This window comes from Procambarus clarkii, chromosome 1 (genome assembly GCF_040958095.1).
Source record: "Procambarus clarkii isolate CNS0578487 chromosome 1, FALCON_Pclarkii_2.0, whole genome shotgun sequence".
Taxonomy (NCBI): Eukaryota; Metazoa; Arthropoda; class Malacostraca; order Decapoda; family Cambaridae; genus Procambarus; species Procambarus clarkii.
In genome coordinates, this window is record NC_091150.1 from 13,798,317 (window position 1) to 13,815,859 (window position 17,543).

General features: G+C 60.6%; 1 protein-coding gene across 1 annotated transcript in view; it reads left to right on the forward strand.

The window, feature by feature from the left end:
* The first annotated feature begins 5,618 nt into the window (after positions 1-5,618).
* LOC138359482 (NADH-ubiquinone oxidoreductase chain 5-like) overlaps positions 5,619-17,543 on the forward strand; it is a 73,102-nt gene continuing 61,177 nt past the window's right edge. The window contains exons 1-6 of the mRNA XM_069318766.1: positions 5,619-5,747; positions 6,695-6,886; positions 10,051-10,290; positions 11,387-11,692; positions 13,721-14,320; positions 16,134-16,445. Coding sequence (XP_069174867.1) covers positions 5,619-5,747; positions 6,695-6,886; positions 10,051-10,290; positions 11,387-11,692; positions 13,721-14,320; positions 16,134-16,445 — 1,779 coding nt within the window. The remainder of the gene's footprint in view (positions 5,748-6,694; positions 6,887-10,050; positions 10,291-11,386; positions 11,693-13,720; positions 14,321-16,133; positions 16,446-17,543) is intronic.

The window sequence follows — 17,543 nt, forward strand, 5'->3', positions numbered from 1 at the left end:
GGTGCAGCTGGTGTAATGGTGCTGGTACTGGTGCTGGTGCTGCTGTTGCTGGTGCTGATGCTGGAGCTGGTGCTGGTGCTACTGCTGGTGATGGTGCTGGAGGTGCTTGTGGTGGCGTTGGTGCTGGTGTTGCTTATGCTGGTGATGGTGCTAGTGCTACTGCTGGTGATGGTGCTGTGCTGCTGTTGGTGGTGCTGGTGCTGGGGTGGTTGATACTGGTTCTGGTGCTGCTGGTACTGGTGCTGGTGGTGCTGGGGCTCGTGGTGTTGGTGCTGGTGTTGGTGCTGCTTGTTCCGCTGCTAGTGCTGCTGATGCTCGTGCTGCTGGCCCTGATGCTGCTGGTGCTAGTGGTGCTGGTGCTGCTGGTGCTGCTGGTGCTGGTGTTGGTGGTGCTGTTGCTGTTGCTGGTGCTGCTGGTGATGGTGCTGGTGATGGTGCTGCTGGTGCTGAGGCTGGTGTTGCTGCTGGTGCAGCTGGTCCAGGTGCTGCTGGTGCTGCTGGTGCAGGTGCTGGTGTTGCTGCTGGTGCTGCTGGTGCAGGTGGTGCTACTGGTGCTGGTACTGGTGCTGGTGCTGCTGTTGCTGGTGCTGGTGCTGGTGCTGGTGCTGCTGGTGCTGCTGGTGATGGTGCTGATGGTGCTGGTGGTGCTTGTGCTGGTTTTGCTTGTGCTGGTGTTGCTTGTGCTGGTGCTGCTTCCTCTGGTGCTGCTGGTGCTGGTGCTGCTGGTGCTGGTGTTTGTGTAACAGCTGGTTCTGGTGCTGGTGCTGGTGCTGGTGTTGCTTGTGCTGTTGTTGTTGCTGGTGCTGGTGGTGCTGGTGCTGGTGCTGGTGGTGCTGTTGCTGCTGGTGCTGCTTGTGACGCTGCTAGTGCTTCTTGTGCTGGTGCTGCTGGTGCTGGTGCTGTTGCTACTGCTGGTGATAGTGCTCGTGCTGATGCTGGGGCTGGTGCTGCTGGTGCTGGTGCTGCTGGTGCTGGTGATGCGTGAGCTTCTGGTGCTGGTGCTGCTGGTTACTGTGGGTGCTGGTGATGGTCCTGCTTGTGCTGGTGCTGCGGATGCTGGAGCTGGTGCTGGTGGTGATGATGCTGCTGGTACTGGTGCTGTTGCTGCTGGTGTTGGTGCTGCTGGTGCTGCAGGGCCAGCTGCTGGTGCTGCAGGTCCTGCTGCTGGTTCTGGTGCTGATGCTGGTGCTGCTTCTTCTGCTGCTGCTGATGCTGGTGCGGCTGCTGGGGCGGCTGCTGGTGCGGCTGGTGCTGCTGGTGCTGGTGCTGGTGCTGCTGGTGTTGGTGCTGCTGGTGCTGCAGGTCCTGCTGCTGGTTCTGGTGCTGGTCCTGGTGCTACTGCTGGTGATGGTGCTGCTATTGCTGGTGCTGCTGCGGGAACTGGTGCTGCTGGTGCTGGTGCTGGTGCTGCTAGAGCTGGTGCTACTGGGGCTGGTGCTTATGCTGCTTGTGCTACAGCTGGTCATGGTGCTGGTGCTGCTGGGGCTGGTGCTGGTGCTGGTGGTACTCGTGATGCTGGTGCTGCTGGTGCTGGTGCTGCTGCTATTGCTGGTGCTGGTGCTGCTATTGCTGGTGCTGCTGCGGGAACTGGTGCTGCTGGTGCTGGTGCTGGTGCTGCTAGAGCTGGTGCTACTGGGGCTGGTGCTTATGCTGCTTGTGCTACAGCTGGTCATGGTGCTGGTGCTGCTGGGGCTGGTGCTGGTGCTGGTGTTGCTTGAGCTGCTGTTGGTGCTGGTGCAGGTGGTGCTGGTGGTGCTGGTGTTGGTGCTGCTGGTGCCGGTGGTGATGGTGCTTCTGCTGGTGCTGCTGGTTCCGCTGTTAGTTGCTGCAAGTGCCGGTGCTGCTGGTGCTGATGCTGCTAGTGCTGGTGCCACTGGTGCTGATGCTGGTGCTGCTTAAGCTGGTGCTGGTGGTGCTGCTTGTGCTGCTGGTTATAGTGCTGCTGGTTCTCGTGCTGGTGTTGCTGGTGCTGGTGCTGGTGGTGCGGGTGCTGGTGGTGCTGGTCATGATGCTGCTGGTGCTGATGCTGGTGCTGCTGGTGCTGGTGCTGCATCTTCTGGCACTGCTGGTGCTGGTGCGGCTGCAGGAGCGGCAGGTGCTGGTTCTGCTGGTGCTGGTGCTGCTGGTGCTACTGGTGCAGCTGTTGCTATAGGTGCTAGTGCTGCTGGTGCTGCTTCTGGTGCTGGTGTTGCTGATGCTGGTGCTGGTGCTAATGCAGGTGATGGTGCTGGTGCTGGTGTTGGTGCTGATGTGGCTGCTAATGCTGCTGGTGCTGGTGCTGCTGCTGCTGCTGGTGCTGCTGGTGGAGCTGCTAGTGCTGTAGGTGCTGGTGCTGCTGGTGCTGATGCTGCTGGTGCTGCTGGTGCTGGTGCTAGTGCTGCTGGTGCAGGTACTGGTGCTGCTGATGCTGCTGCTGATGCTGCTGCTGGTGCTGGAGCTGGTGCTGCTGGTGCTGGTGTTGTTTGTGCTGCTGTTGGTACTGGTGCTGGGGGTGCTGGTAGGGCTGTTATTGCTGGTGCTGATGGTGGTGCTGGTGCTGATGCTGGTGGTGCTGCTGCTGTTGCTGGTGGTGCTGGTGATGGTGCTGGTGATGGTGCTGGTGATGGTGCTGGTGATGGTGCTGCTGGTGCTGAGGCTCGTGCTGCTGATGCTGGTGCTGCATCTTCTGGTGTTGCTGGTGCTGGTGCTGCATATTCTGGCGCTGCTGGTGCTGGTGCGCCTGCTGGTGCTGCTGGTGTTTTTCCTGCTGGTGCTGGTGCTGGTACTGCTGGTGCTGCTGATGATGGTGCTGGTGCTGGTGCTACTGCTGAAGATGATGATGGTGCTGCTGGTTCTGGTGCTTGTGCTACTGCTGGTGATGGTGCTGGTGGTGTTAGTGATAGTGATGGTGCAGGGCTGGTGCTGCTGGTGCTGTTGCTGGTGCTGCTGGTGCTGTTGCTGCTGGTGTTGGTGCTGCTGGTGCTGCAGGGCCAGCTGCTGGTGCTGCAGGTCCTGCTGCTGGTTCTGGTGCTGATGCTGGTGCTGCTTCTTCTGCTGCTGCTGATGCTGGTGCGGCTGCTGGGGCGGCTGCTGGTGCGGCTGGTGCTGCTGGTGCTGGTGCTGGTGCTGCTGGTGTTGGTGCTGCTGGTGCTGCAGGTCCTGCTGCTGGTTCTGGTGCTGGTCCTGGTGCTACTGCTGGTGATGGTGCTGCTATTGCTGGTGCTGCTGCGGGAACTGGTGCTGCTGGTGCTGGTGCTGGTGCTGCTAGAGCTGGTGCTACTGGGGCTGGTGCTTATGCTGCTTGTGCTACAGCTGGTCATGGTGCTGGTGCTGCTGGGGCTGGTGCTGGTGCTGGTGGTACTCGTGATGCTGGTGCTGCTGGTGCTGGTGCTGCTGCTATTGCTGGTGCTGGTGCTGCTATTGCTGGTGCTGCTGCGGGAACTGGTGCTGCTGGTGCTGGTGCTGGTGCTGCTAGAGCTGGTGCTACTGGGGCTGGTGCTTATGCTGCTTGTGCTACAGCTGGTCATGGTGCTGGTGCTGCTGGGGCTGGTGCTGGTGCTGGTGTTGCTTGAGCTGCTGTTGGTGCTGGTGCAGGTGGTGCTGGTGGTGCTGGTGTTGGTGCTGCTGGTGCCGGTGGTGATGGTGCTTCTGCTGGTGCTGCTGGTTCCGCTGTTAGTTGCTGCAAGTGCCGTTGCTGCTGGTGCTGATGCTGCTAGTGCTGGTGCCACTGGTGCTGATGCTGGTGCTGCTTAAGCTGGTGCTGGTGGTGCTGCTTGTGCTGCTGGTTATAGTGCTGCTGGTTCTCGTGCTGGTGTTGCTGGTGCTGGTGCTGGTGGTGCGGGTGCTGGTGGTGCTGGTCATGATGCTGCTGGTGCTGATGCTGGTGCTGCTGGTGCTGGTGCTGCATCTTCTGGCACTGCTGGTGCTGGTGCGGCTGCAGGAGCGGCAGGTGCTGGTTCTGCTGGTGCTGGTGCTGCTGGTGCTACTGGTGCAGCTGTTGCTATAGGTGCTAGTGCTGCTGGTGCTGCTTCTGGTGCTGGTGTTGCTGATGCTGGTGCTGGTGCTAATGCAGGTGATGGTGCTGGTGCTGGTGTTGGTGCTGATGTGGCTGCTAATGCTGCTGGTGCTGGTGCTGCTGCTGCTGCTGGTGCTGCTGGTGGAGCTGCTAGTGCTGTAGGTGCTGGTGCTGCTGGTGCTGATGCTGCTGGTGCTGCTGGTGCTGGTGCTAGTGCTGCTGGTGCAGGTACTGGTGCTGCTGATGCTGCTGCTGATGCTGCTGCTGGTGCTGGAGCTGGTGCTGCTGGTGCTGGTGTTGTTTGTGCTGCTGTTGGTACTGGTGCTGGGGGTGCTGGTAGGGCTGTTATTGCTGGTGCTGATGGTGGTGCTGGTGCTGATGCTGGTGGTGCTGCTGCTGTTGCTGGTGGTGCTGGTGATGGTGCTGGTGATGGTGCTGGTGATGGTGCTGGTGATGGTGCTGCTGGTGCTGAGGCTCGTGCTGCTGATGCTGGTGCTGCATCTTCTGGTGTTGCTGGTGCTGGTGCTGCATATTCTGGCGCTGCTGGTGCTGGTGCGCCTGCTGGTGCTGCTGGTGTTTTTCCTGCTGGTGCTGGTGCTGGTACTGCTGGTGCTGCTGATGATGGTGCTGGTGCTGGTGCTACTGCTGAAGATGATGATGGTGCTGCTGGTTCTGGTGCTTGTGCTACTGCTGGTGATGGTGCTGGTGGTGTTAGTGATAGTGATGGTGCAGGGCTGGTGCTGCTGGTGCTGTTGCTGGTGCTGCTGGTGCTGTTGCTGCTGGTGTTGGTGCTGCTGGTGCTGCAGGGCCAGCTGCTGGTGCTGCAGGTCCTGCTGCTGGTTCTGGTGCTGATGCTGGTGCTGCTTCTTCTGGTGCTGCTGATGCTGGTGCGGCTGCTGGGGCGGCTGCTGGTGCGGCTGGTGCTGCTGGTGCTGGTGCTGCTGGTGTTGGTGCTGCTGGTGCTGCAGGTCCTGCTGCTGGTTCTGGTGCTGGTCCTGGTGCTACTGCTGGTGATGGTGGTGCTGGTGATAGTGCTGGTGCTGGTGATAGTGCTGCTGATGCTGGTGCCGTTGTTGGTGCCGCAGGTGCTGGTTGCTTGTGCTGCTCCTGACGCTGCTTGTGCTGGTGCTGCTGGTACTCGTGATGCTGGTGCTGCTGGTGCTGGTGCTGCTGCTATTGCTGGTGCTGGTGCTGCTATTGCTGGTGCTGCTGCTGGAACTGGTGCTGCTGGTGCTGCTAGAGCTGGTGCTACTGGGGCTGGTGCTTATGCTGCTTGTGCTACAGCTGGTCATGGTGCTGGTGCTGCTGGGGCTGGTGCTGGTGCTGGTGTTGCTTGAGCTGCTGTTGGTGCTGGTGCAGGTGGTGCTGGTGGTGCTGGTGTTGGTGCTGCTGGTGCCGGTGGTGCTGGTGCTTCTGCTGGTGCTGCTGGTTCCGCTGTTAGTTGCTGCAAGTGCCGGTGCTGCTGGTGCTGATGCGGCTAGTGCTGGTGCCACTGGTGCTGATGCTGGTGCTGCTTAAGCTGGTGCTGGTGGTGCTGCTTGTGCTGCTGGTTATAGTGCTGCTGGTTCTCGTGCTGGTGCTGCTGGTGCTGGTGCTGGTGGTACGGGTGCTGGTGGTGCTGGTCATGGTGCTGCTGGTGCTGATGCTGGTGCTGCTGGTGCTGGTGCTGCATCTTCTGGCACTGCTGGTGCTGGTGCGGCTGCAGGAGCGGCTGGTGCTGGTTCTGCTGGTGCTGGTGCTGCTGGTGCTACTGGTGCAGCTGTTGCTATAGGTGCTAGTGCTGCTGGTTCTGCTTCTGGTGCTGGTGTTGCTGATGCTGGTGCTGGTGCTAATGCAGGTGATGGTGCTGGTGCTGGTGTTGGTGCTGATGTGGCTGCTAATGCTGCTAGTGCTGGTGCTGCTGCTGCTGCTGGTGCTGCTGGTGGAGCTGCTAGTGCTGTAGGTGCTGGTGCTGCTGGCGCTGATGCTGCTGGTGCTGCTGGTGCTGGTGCTAGTGCTGCTGGTGCAGGTACTGGTGCTGCTGATGCTGCTGCTGGTGCTGGAGCTGGTGCTGCTGGTGCTGGTGTTGTTTGTGCTGCTGTTGGTACTGGTGCTGGGGGTGCTGGTAGGGCTGTTGGTGCTGGTGCTGATGGTGGTGCTGGTGCTGATGCTGGTGGTGCTGCTGCTGTTGCTGGTGGTGCTGGTGATGGTGCTGCTGGTGCTGAGGCTGGTGCTGCTGATGCTGGTGCTGCATCTTCTGGTGTTGCTGGTGCTGGTGCTGCATATTCTGGCGCTGCTGGTGCTGGTGCGCCTGCTCGTGCTGCTGGTGTTTTTCCTGCTGGTGCTGGTGCTGGTACTGCTGGTGCTGCTGATGTTGGTGCTGGTGCAGGTGCTACTGCTGAAGATGGTGATGGTGCTGCTGGTTCTGGTGCTTGTGCTACTGCTGGTGATGGTGCTGGTGGTGGTAGTGATAGTGCTGGTGCAGGGCTGGTGCTGCTGGTGCTGGTGCTGTTGCTGGTGCTGCTGGTGCTGGTGCTGCTGGTGCTGGTGGTGCTGGTGCTGTTGGTGTTGGTGCTGGTGCTGCTGGTGCTGGTGCTGCTGGTGCTGGTGCTGCTGGTGTTGGTGCTGCTGCTGCTGGTGGTACTGGTGCTGCTGGAGCTGGTGCTACTGGTGCTGCTGTTGCTGATAGTGCGGCTAGTGCTGGTGCTGTTTCTGGTGCAGGTGCTGCTGGTGCTGGTGCTGTTGCTACTGATGGTGATAGTGCTGGTGCTGATGCTGGTGCTGGTGCTGCTGGTGCTAGTGCTAGTGCTGCTGGTGCTAGTGCTTAAGCTGCTTGTGTTGCTGCTGGTGCTGGTGCTACTGGTGCTGCTGATGTTGGTGCAAGTGATGCTTATTCTGGTGCTGCTGGTGCTGGTACGGTTGATGGTGCTGCTGGTGCTGGTGCTGGTGCTGCTGGTGCTGGTGCTGCTGGTGCTAGTGCTGGTGCTGCTGGTGCTGGTGCTGCTGGTGCTGGTGCTGATGGTGTTGGTGCTGGTGCTGCATATTCTGGTGCTGTTGGTGCTGGTGCTGGTGCGGCTGCTGGTGTTACTGTTGCTGGTGCTCCTGGTGCTGGTGATGCGTGAGCTTCTGGTGCTGGTGCTCCTGGTTACTGTGGGTGATGGTGATGCTGCTGCTTGTGCTGGTGCTGCGGATGCTGGAGCTGGTGCTGGTGGTGATGATGCTGCTGGTACTGGTGCTGTTGCTGCTGGTGTTGGTGCTGCTGGTGCTGCAGGGCCAGCTGCTGGTGCTGCAGGTCCTGCTGCTGGTTCTGGTGCTGATGCTGGTGCTGCTTCTTTTGGTGCTGCTGATGCTGGTGCGGCTGCTGGGGCGGCTGCTGGTGCGGCTGGTGCTGCTGGTGCTGGTGCTGGTGCTGCTGGTGTTGGTGCTGCTGGTGATAGTGCTGGTGCTGGTGATAGTGCTGCTGATGCTGGTGCCGTTGTTGGTGCTGCAGGTGCTGGTTGCTTGTGCTGCTCCTGGCGCTGCTTGTGCTGGTGCAGCTGGTACTCGTGATGCTGGTGCTGCTGGTGCTGGTGCTTCTGCTGGTTCTGGTGCTGGTGCTGCTGGAACTGGTGCTGCTAGTGCTGTTGCTGGTGCTGCTATTGCTGGTGCTGCTGGTGCTGCTGCTGGAACTGGTGCTGCTGCTGGAACTGGTGCTGCTGGTACTGGTGCTGGTGCTGGTGCTGCTAGAGCTGGTGCTGCTGGGGCTGGTGCTTATGCTGCTTGTGCTGCTGGTGCTGCTGGTGCTGCTGGTGCTGCTGGTGCTGGTGTTTGTGCTACAGCCGGTCATGGTGCTGGGGCTGGTGCTGGTGCTGGTGTTGCTTGAGCTGCTGTTGGTGCAGGTGGTGCTGGTGGTGCTGGTGTTGGTGCTGCTGGTGCCGGTGGTGCTGGTGCTTCTGCTGGTGCTGCTGGTTCCGCTGCTAGTTGCTGCTGGTGCCGGTGCTGCTAGTGCTGGGGCCGCTGGCGCTGATGCTGGTGCTGCTTGAGCTGGTGCTGGTGGTGCTGCTGGTGCTGGTGGTTCTAGTGCTGCTGGTTCTCGTGCTGGTGCTGCTGGTGCTGGTGCTGTTGGTGCTGCTGCTGTTGCTGGTGCTGCTAGTCATGGTGCTGGTCATGGTGCTGCTGGTGCTGATGCTGGTGTTGCTGATGCTGAAGCTGCATGTTCCGCTGGTGCTGGTGCTGCATCTTCTGGCACTGCTAGTGCTGGTGTGGCTGCAGGAGCGGCTGGTGCTGGTTCTGCTGGTGCTGGTGCTGCTGCTGTGGTGCTACTGCAGGGGCTGGTGCTGCTGCTGCTGGTGCTACTGCAGGGGCTGGTGCTGCTGCTGCTGGTGCTACTGGTGCATCTGTTGCTATAGGTGCTAGTGCTGCTGGTGCTGCTTCTGGTGCTAGTGTTGCTGGTGCTGGTGCTGGTGCTAATGCAGGTGATGGCGCTGGTGCTGGTGCTGGTGTTGGTGGTGCTGGTGCTGATGTGGCTGCTAATGCTGCTGGTGCTGGTGCTGCTGCTGCTGCTGGTACTGCTGGTGCTGGTGCTGCTGGTGCGGCTGTTGGTGCTGCTGGTGCTGGTGCTGCTGGTGTTGGTGCTGCTGTTGCTGGTGGTACTGGTGCTGCTGTTGCTGCTTGTGCTGCTGGTGCTGCTGATGCAGCTGGTGCTGCTTCTGGTGCTGGTGCTGCTGGTGCTGGTGCTGTTGCTACTGCTGGTAATAGTGCTGGTGCTGATGCTGGTGCTGCTGGTGCTGGTGCTGCTGGTGTTGGTGCTGCTGTTGCTGGTGGTACTAGTGCTGCTGGAGCTGGTGCTACTGGTGCTGCTGTTGCTGCTTGTGCTGCTAGTGCTGGCGCTGCTAATGCAGCTGGTGCTGCTTCTGGTGCTGGTGCTGCTGGTGCTGGTGCTGTTGCTACTGATGGTGATAGTGCTGGTGCTGATGCTGGTGCTGCTGGTGTTAGTGCTAGTGCTGCTGGTGCTGATGCTTAAGCTGCTTGTGTTGCTGCTGGTGCTGGTGCTACTGGTGCTGCTGATGTTGGTGCAAGTGATGCTTATTCTGGTGCTGCTGGTGCTGGTACGGTTGATGGTGCTGCTTGTGCTGGTGCTGGTGCGGCTGCTGGTGTTACTGTTGCTGGTGCTCCTGGTGCTGGTGCTATTGCTGGTGGTGCTGATGCTAGTGCTGCTGCAGGGGCTGGTGCTGCTTGTGCTGGTGCTGCTGTTGCTGCAGGTGCTAGTGCTGCTGGTGTTGGTGCTGCTGGTGCTGGTGCTGGTGTGGCTGATAATGCTTCTGGTGCTAGTGCTGCTGGTGGAGCTGCTAGTGCTGCAGGTGCTCGTGCTGCTGGTGCTGCTTGTGCTGGTGCTGGTGCAGGGTGGTCCTGCTGGTGCTGGAATTGGTGCTGGTGCTGCTGTTGCTGGTGCTGGTGCTACTGCTGGTGATGGTGTTGTGCTGGTACTGGTGCTGCTGGTGCTGGTGCTGGTGTTGCTTATGCTGGTGCTGGTGCTGGTGCTAGTGCTGAGACTGGTGCTGTTGGTACTAGTGCAGTTACTGGTGCTGATTGTGCTGGTGCTGCGGCTGCAGGTGCTGGTGCTGCTTGTGCTGGTACTGGTGGTACTGCTGGTGCTGGTGCTGTGCTGCTGTTGGTGGTGCTGGTGCTACTGGTGCTGGTGCAGGTGTTGTTGGTGCTGGTGCTGCTGGTACTGGTGCTGTTGCTGGTGCTGCTGGTGCTGGTGCTGGTGCTGCTGCTGGCGCTGCTGGTGCTGTTGCTGCTAGTGCGGGTGATGCTGGTGCTGTCGGTGCTGGCGCTGCTGGTGCAGGTGCTGGTGGAGCTGCTGGTGCTGGTGCTGCTTGCGCTGGTGTTTGTGTTACAGCTGGTGATTGTGCTGGTGCTGGTGCTGGTGCTGCTGGTGCTAATGCTGGTGCTGATGCTGGTGCTGGTGTTGCTTGTGCTGTTGTTGTTGCTGGTGCTGGATTCTGGTGGTGCTGGTTGTGCTGGTGCTGGTGGTGCTGGTGCTACTGTTGTTGCTGCTTGTTCCGCTGCTAGTGCTGCTGATGCTGGTGCTGCAGGCGCTCATGCTGCTGGTGCTAGTGGTGCTGGTGCTGATGCTGCTGGTGCTGGTGTTGGTGGTGCTGTTGCTGTTGCTGGTGCTGCTGGTGATGGTGCTGGTGAAGGTGCTGCTGGTGTTGAGGCTGGTGCTGCATCTTCAGGTGCTGCTGGTGCTCGTGCTGCATATTCTGGCCCTGCTGGTGCTGGTGCGCCTGCTGGTGCTGCTGGTGCTGGTGCGCCTGCTGGTGCTGCTGGAGCTTGTGCTGCTGGTGCTGGTGCTGTTGCTGCTGGTGCTGCTAGTGCTGGTGCTGCTAGTGCTGGTGCTGGTGCTGCTGGTGCTAGTGCTAGTGCTGCTGGTGCTGGTGCTTAATCTGCTTGTGTTGCTGCTGGTGCTGGTGCTACTGGTGCTGCTGATGTTGGTGCTAGTGATGCATATTCTGGTGCTGCTGGAGCTGGTGCTGCTGGTGCTGGTGCTGATGGTGTTGGTGATGGTGCTCCATATTGCTGATGCTGGAGCTGGTGCTGGTGGTGCTGGTGCTACTGTTGGTGCTGCTGGTTCCGCTGCTGCTGCTAGTGCTGCTGCAGGGGCTGGTGCAGCTGGTGCTCGTGCTACTGGTGCTGCTGTTGCTGCAGGTGCTAGTGCTGCTGGTGCTGGTGTTGGTGCTGCTGGAGCTAGTGCTGGTGCTAGTGTGGCTGATAATGCTGCTGGTGCTGGTGCTGCTGCTGCTTGTGCTGCTGGTGGAGCTGCTAGTGCTGCAAGTGCTGGTGCTGCTGGTGCTGGTGCTGGTGCTGCTTGTGCTGGTGCTGGTGCAGGGTGGTCCTGCTGGTGCTGGAACTGGTGCTGGTGCTGCTGTTGCTGGTGCTGGTGCTACTGCTGGTGATGGTGTTGAGCTGGTGCTGGTGTTGCTGGTGCTGGTGCTGGTGTTGCTTATGCTGGTGCTGGTGGTGGTGCTGGTGCTAGTGCTGAGACTGGTGCTGGTAGTGGTGCTGGTGCTAGTGCTGAGACTGGTGCTGTTGGTACTGGTGCTGTTACTGGTGCTGCTGGTGCTGGTGCTGCGGGTGCGGGTGCTGGTGCTGCTTGTGCTGGTGCTGGTGGTGGTGCTGGTGCTGGTTGTGCTGCTGGTGCTGGTTGTGCTGCTGGTGCTGGTGCTGGTACTGGTGCTGTTGATGGTGCTGCTGGTGCTGGTGTTGCTGCTGGTGCAGCTAATGCAGGTGCTAGTGGAGCTGCTGGTGCTGGTACTGGTGCTGGTACTGGTACTGGTGGTGATGGTGCTGCTGGTACTGGTGCTGGTGCTGGTGCTGCTTGTGCTGGTGTTTGTGTTACAGCTGGTGATTGTGCTGGTGTTTGTGTTACAGCTGGTGATTGTGCTGGTGCTGGTGCTGGTGGTGCTGCTGGTGCTGGTGCAGGAGGTGCTGGTGCTACTGTTGGTGCTGCTGGTTCCGCTGTTAGTGCTGCTGATGCTGGTGCTGCTGGCGCTGATGCTGCTGGTGCTAGTGGTGCTGGTGCTGGTGCTGCTGGTGCTGGTGTTGAGGCTGGTGCTGCTGATGCTGGTGCTGCATCTTCAGGTGCTGCTGGTGCTCGTGCTGCATATTCTGGCTCTGCTGGTGCTGGTGCGCCTGCTGGTGCTGCTGGAGCTTGTGCTGCTGGTGCTGCTGGTGCTGGTGCGCCTGCTGGTGCTGCTGGAGCTTGTGCTGCTGGTGCTGGGGCTGGTACTGCTGGTGCTGCTGGTGCTGGTGTTAGAGCTGGTGCTGCTGCTGTTGGTGCTGCTGGTGCTGGTGCGGTTGCTGCTGGTGCTGCTGCTGGTGCTGGTGTTGCTGGTGCTGCTGCTGGTGCTCGTGCTTGGACTGCTGGTGCTGCTGGTGCTGGTGCTGCTGGTGCTGGTGCTTGGACTGCTGGTGCTACTGGTGCTGGTACTGGTGCTGGTGCTGGTGGTGCTGGTGCTGCTGGTGCTGCTGGTACTGGTGCTGGTGCTATTGCAGGTGATGGTGCTGGTGCTGGTGTTGGTGCTGCTGGTGCTGATGCTGGTGTTGCTGCTAATGCTACTGGTGCTGGTGTTGATGCTAATGCTACTGGTGCTGGTGCTGCTGCTGCTGGTGCAACTGGTGCTGGTGCTGGTGCAGGGTGGTGCTGCTGGTGCTGGTATTGGTGCTGGTGCTGCTGTTGCTGGTGCTGGTGCTACAACTGGTGATGGTGCTGTGCTGCTGCTGGTGCTTCTGATGCTGGTGCTGGTGTTGCTTAACCTGGTGCTGGTGCTGGTGCTAGTGCTGAGGCTAGTGCTGTTGGTACTTGTGCTGTTGCTGGTGCTGCTGGTGCTGGTGCTGGTGCTTCTGGCGCTGGTGCTGCGGGTGCTGGTGATGGTGCTGCTGTTACTGGTGATGGTGCTGGTGCTGGTGTTGCTGCTGGTGCAGCTGGTGCAGGTGCTGCTGATGTTGCTGGTGCTGCTGGTGCAGCTGCTAGTGCTGCTGGTGCTGGTGCTGCTGGTGCTGGTGCTGCTTGTGCTGGTGCAGGTGGTGCTTCTGGTGCTGGTATTGGTGCTGGTGCGGCTGTTTCTGGTGCTGATGCTACTGCTAATGATGGTGCTGGTGGTGCTTGTGCTGGTGCTGGTGTTGCTTGTGCTGGTGATGGTGCTAGTGCTACTGTTGGTGATGGTGCTGGGGTTGTTGGTGCTGCTGCTGGTGCTGCTGGTACTGGTGCTGTTGCTGGTGCTGCTGGTGCTGGTGCTGGTGCTGCTGGTGCTGCTGCTGGCGCTGCTGGTGCTGGTGCTGCTAGTGCTGGTGATGCTGGTGCTGCTGGTGCTGGTGCTGCTGGTGCTGGTGCTGGTGGAGCTGCTGGTGCTGGTACTGGTGCTGGTGATGATGGTGCTGCTGGTGTTGGTGCTGGTGCTGCTAGTGCTGGTGCTGGTGCTGCTTTTGCTGCTGGTGCTGGTGCTGTTGCTGGTGTTGATGTTGCTGCTGCTGGTGTATGGCTGCTGGTGTATGGCTGCTGCTAGTGCTGGTGCTGCTGATGCTGCTGCTGGTGCTGGAGCTGGTGCTGCTGCTTTTGGTGCTCCTGGTGCTGGTGCTGGTGCTGTTGCTGGTGCTGATGGCGCTGCTGTTGGTGTATGGCTGCTGGTGCTGGAGCTGGTGCTGGAGGTGCTGGTGCTGGTGCTGCAGTTGGTGCTGGTGCTGGTGGTGCTGGTACTGCTGGTGGTGCTGGTGCTACTGGTGCTGGTGGTGCTGGTGGTGCTGGTGTTGTTGGTGCTGGTGGTGGTAATGGGGCTGCAGTTACTGGTGCTGCTTGTGCTGGTGCTGGTGGTGGTGCTGGTGCTGGTTGTGCTGCTGGTGTTGGTAGTGCTCCTGGTGCTGGTGCTGGTACTGGTGCTGTTGATGGTGCTGCTTTTGCTGGTGTTGCTGCTGGTGCAGCTGGTGCAGGTGCTGCTGGTGCTGCTGGTGCAGCTGGTGCAGGTGCTGTTGGTGCTGCTGGTGAAGCTGCTAGTGCTGCTGGTGCTGGTCCTGGTGCTGCTGGTGCTGGTGCTGCTTGTGCTGGTGCAGGTGGTGCTGCTGTTGCTAGTGCTTGTGCTGGTGCTGCTGGTGATGGAGCTGGTGCTGGTGCTGGTGTTGCTTGTGCTGGTGATGGTGCTAGTGCTACTGCTGGTGATGGTGCTGGTGGTGCTGGTGATGGTGCTAGTGCTACTGCTGGTAATGGTGCAGGTGGTGCTGCTGGTACTGGTGCTGTTGCGGGTGCTGCTGGTGCTGCTGGTCCTGCTGGTGCTGCTGCTGGCGCTGCTGGTGCTGTTGCTGCTAGTGCTGGTGATGCTGGTGCTGTCGGGGCAGGCGCTGCTGGTGCAGGTGCTGGTGGAGCTGCTGGTGCTGGTACTGGTGCTGGCACTGGTACTGGTGGTGATGGTGCTGCTGGTACTGGTGCTGGTGCTGGTGCTGCTTGTGCTGGTGTTTGTGTTACAGCTGGTGATTGTGCTGGTGTTTGTGTTACAGCTGGTGATTGTGCTGGTGCTGGTGCTGGTGGTGCTGCTGGTGCTGGTGCAGGTGGTGCTGGTGCAGGTGGTGCTGGTGCTACTGTTGGTGCTGCTGGTTCCGCTGTTAGTGCTGCTGATGCTGGTGCTGCTGGCGCTGATGCTGCTGGTGCTAGTGGTGCTGGTGCAGGTGCTGCTGGTGCTGGTGTTGAGGCTGGTGCTGCATCTTCAGGTGCTGCTGGTGCTCGTGCTGCATATTCTGGCCCTGCAGGTGCTGGTGCGCCTGCTGGTGCTGCTGGTGCTGGTGCGCCTGCTGGTGCTGCTGGAGCTTGTGCTGCTGGTGCTGCTGGAGCTTGTGCTGCTGGTGCTGGTGCTGGTACTGCTGGTGCTGCTGGTGCTGGTGTTAGAGCTGGTGCTGCTGCTGTTGGTGCTTCTGGTGCTGGTGCGGTTGCTGCTGATGGTGCTGCTGGTGCTGGTGTTGCTGGTGCTGCTGCTGGTGCTGGTGCTTGGACTGCTGGTGCTGGTGCTGGTGCTGGTGCTGGTGCTTGGACTGCTGGTGCTACTGGTGCTGGTACTGGTGCTGGTGCTGCTGTTGCTGGTGCTGGTGCTGCTGTTGCTGGTGCTGGTGCTGGTGGTGCTGGTGCTGCTGGTGCCGCTGGTACTGGTGCTGGTGCTATTGCAGGTGATGGTGCTGGTGCTGGTGTTGGTGCTGCTGGTGCTGATGCTGGTGTTGCTGCTAATGCTACTGGTGCTGGTGTTGCTGCTAATGCTACTGGTGCTGGTGCAACTGGTGCTGGTGCTGGTGCAGGGTGGTGCTGCTGGTGCTGGTATTGGTGCTGGTGCTGCTGTTGCTGGTGCTGGTGCTACTGCTGGTGATGGTGCTGTGCTGGTGCTGGTGCTTCTGGTGCTGGTGCTGGTGTTGCTTAAGCTGGTGCTGGTGCTGGTGCTAGTGCTGAGGCTAGTGCTGTTGGTACTTGTGCTGTTGCTGGTGCTGCTGGTGCTGGTGCTGCTGGTGCTGGTGCTGCGGGTGCTGGTGATGGTGCTGCTGTTACTGGTGCCGGTGCTGTTGTTGCTGCTGGTGCAGCTGGTGCAGGTGCTGCTGATGTTGCTGGTGCTGCTGGTGCAGCTGCTAGTGCTGCTGGTGCTGGTGCTGGTGCTGCTGGTGCTGGTGCTGCTTGTGCTGGTGCAGGTGGTGCTTCTGGTGCTGGTATTGGTGCTGGTGCGGCTGTTTCTGGTGCTGATGCTACTGCTAATGATGGTGCTGGTGGTGCTTGTGCTGGTGCTGGTGTTGCTTGTGCTGGTGATGGTGCTAGTGCTACTGTTGGTGATGGTGCTGGGGTTGTTGGTGCTGCTGCTGGTGCTGCTGGTACTGGTGCTGTTGCTGGTGCTGCTGGTGCTGGTGCTGGTGCTGCTGGTGCTGCTGCTGGCGCTGCTGGTGCTGGTGCTGCTAGTGCTGGTGATGCTGGTGCTGCTGGTGCTGGTGCTGCTGCTGCTGGTGCTGGTGCTGCTGGTGCTGGTGCTGGTGGAGCTGCTGGTGCTGGTACTGGTGCTGGTGATGATGGTGCTGCTGGTGTTGGTGCTGGTGGTGCTAGTGCTGGTGCTGGTGCTGCTTTTGCTGCTGGTGCTGGTGCTGTTGCTGGTGTTGATGTTGCTGCTGCTGGTGTATGGCTGCTGGTGTATGGCTGCTGCTAGTGCTGGTGCTGCTGGTGCTGCTGCTGGTGCTGGAGCTGGTGCTGCTGCTTTTGGTGCTCCTGGTGCTGGTGCTGTTGCTGGTGCTGATGGTGCTGCTGCTGGTGTATGGCTGCTGGTGTATGGCTGCTGCTAGTGCTGGTGCTGCTGGTGTATGGCTGCTGCTAGTGCTGGTGCTGCTGGTGCTGCTGCTGGTGCTGGAGCTGGTGCTGGAGGTGCTGGTGTTGCTTGTATTGCTGTTGGTGCTGGTGCTGGTGGTGCTGGTACTGCTGGTGGTGCTGGTGCTACTAGTGCTGGTGGTGCTGGTGGTGCTGGTGCTGTTGGTGCTGGTGGTGGTGATGGGGCTGCTCTTACTGGTGCTGGTGCTGGTGGTGCTGGTGCTGCTGGTAGTGCTGGTGCTGCTCTTAGTGCTGGGGCTCCAGGTGCTGGTGCTGGTGCTGCTGGTGCTGGTGTTTGTGTTACAGCTGGGGCTGCTGGTGCTGGGGCTGCTGGTACTGGTGCTGCTGGTGCTGGTGTTTGTCTTACAGCTGGTGATTGTGCTGGTGCTGCTGGTGCTGGTGCTGGTGGTGCTGGTGGTGGTGGTGGTGCTGGTGCTGGTGCAGGTGGTGCTGGTGCTGCTTGTGCCGCTGCTAGTGCTGCTGATGATGGTGCTGCTTGTGCTGATGCTGCTCGTGCTGGTGCTGCTGATGCAGCTGGTGCTGCTTTTGGTGCTGGTGCTGCTGGTGCTGGTGCTGGTGCTGCTTCTGGTGCTGGTGCTGCTGGTGCTGGTGATGCTGGTGCTGGTGATGCTGGAGCTGCTGGTGCTGGTGCTGGTGCTGCTGGTTACTGTGGGTGCTGGTGATGGTGCTACTTGTGCTGGTGCTGCGGGTGCTGGAGCTGGTGCTGGTGGTGATGATGCTGCTGGTACTGGTGCTGGTGCTGCTGGTGTTGGTGCTGGTGCTGCTGGTGTTGGTGCTGGTGCTGCAGGTCCTGCAGCTGGTTTTGGTGCTGGTGCTGCTTCTTCTGGTGCTGCTGGTGCTGGTGCGGCTGCTGGTGTGGCTGCTGGTGCGGCTGGTGCTGGTGCTGGTGCTGCTGGTGCTGGTGCTGGTGCTACTGCTGGTGCTGGTGCGGCTGGTGCTGGTGCTGGTGCTTATGCTGCTTGTGCCGGTGCTGCTGGTGCTGGTGCTGATGGTGTTGGTGCTGGTGCGGCTGGTGCGGCTAGTGCTGATTCTGCTGCTGATGCTGGTACTGGTGCTGGTGTTTGTGCTACAGCTGGTCATGGTGCTGGTGCTGGTGCTGGTGCTGCTGGTGGTGGTGCTGGTGCTGGTGTTGCTTGTGCTGGTGATGGTGCTAGTGCTACTGTTGGTGATGGTGCTGGGGTTGTTGGTGCTGCTGCTGGTGCTGCTGGTACTGGTGCTGTTGCTGGTGCTGCTGGTGCTGGTGCTGCTGGTGCTGCTGGTGCTGCTGCTGGCGCTGCTGGTGCTGGTGCTGCTAGTGCTGGTGATACTGGTGCTGCTGGTGCTGGTGCTGCTGGTGCTGGTGCTGGTGGAGCTGCTGGTGCTGGTACTGGTGCTGGTGATGATAGTGCTGCTGGTGTTGGTGCTGGTGCTGCTAGTGCTGGTGCTGGTGCTGCTTTTGCAGCTGGTGCTGGTGCTGTTGCTGGTGTTGATGTTGCTGCTGCTGGTGTATGGCTGCTGGTGTATGGCTGCTGCTAGTGCTGGTGCTGCTGATGCTGCTGCTGGTGCTGGAGCTGGTGCTGCTGCTTTTGGTGCTCCTGGTGCTGGTGCTGGTGCTGGTGCTGTTGCTGGTGCTGATGGTGCTGCTGCTGGTGTATGGCTGCTGATGTATGGCTGCTGCTAGTGCTGGTGCTGCTGGTGCTGCTGCTGGTGCTGGAG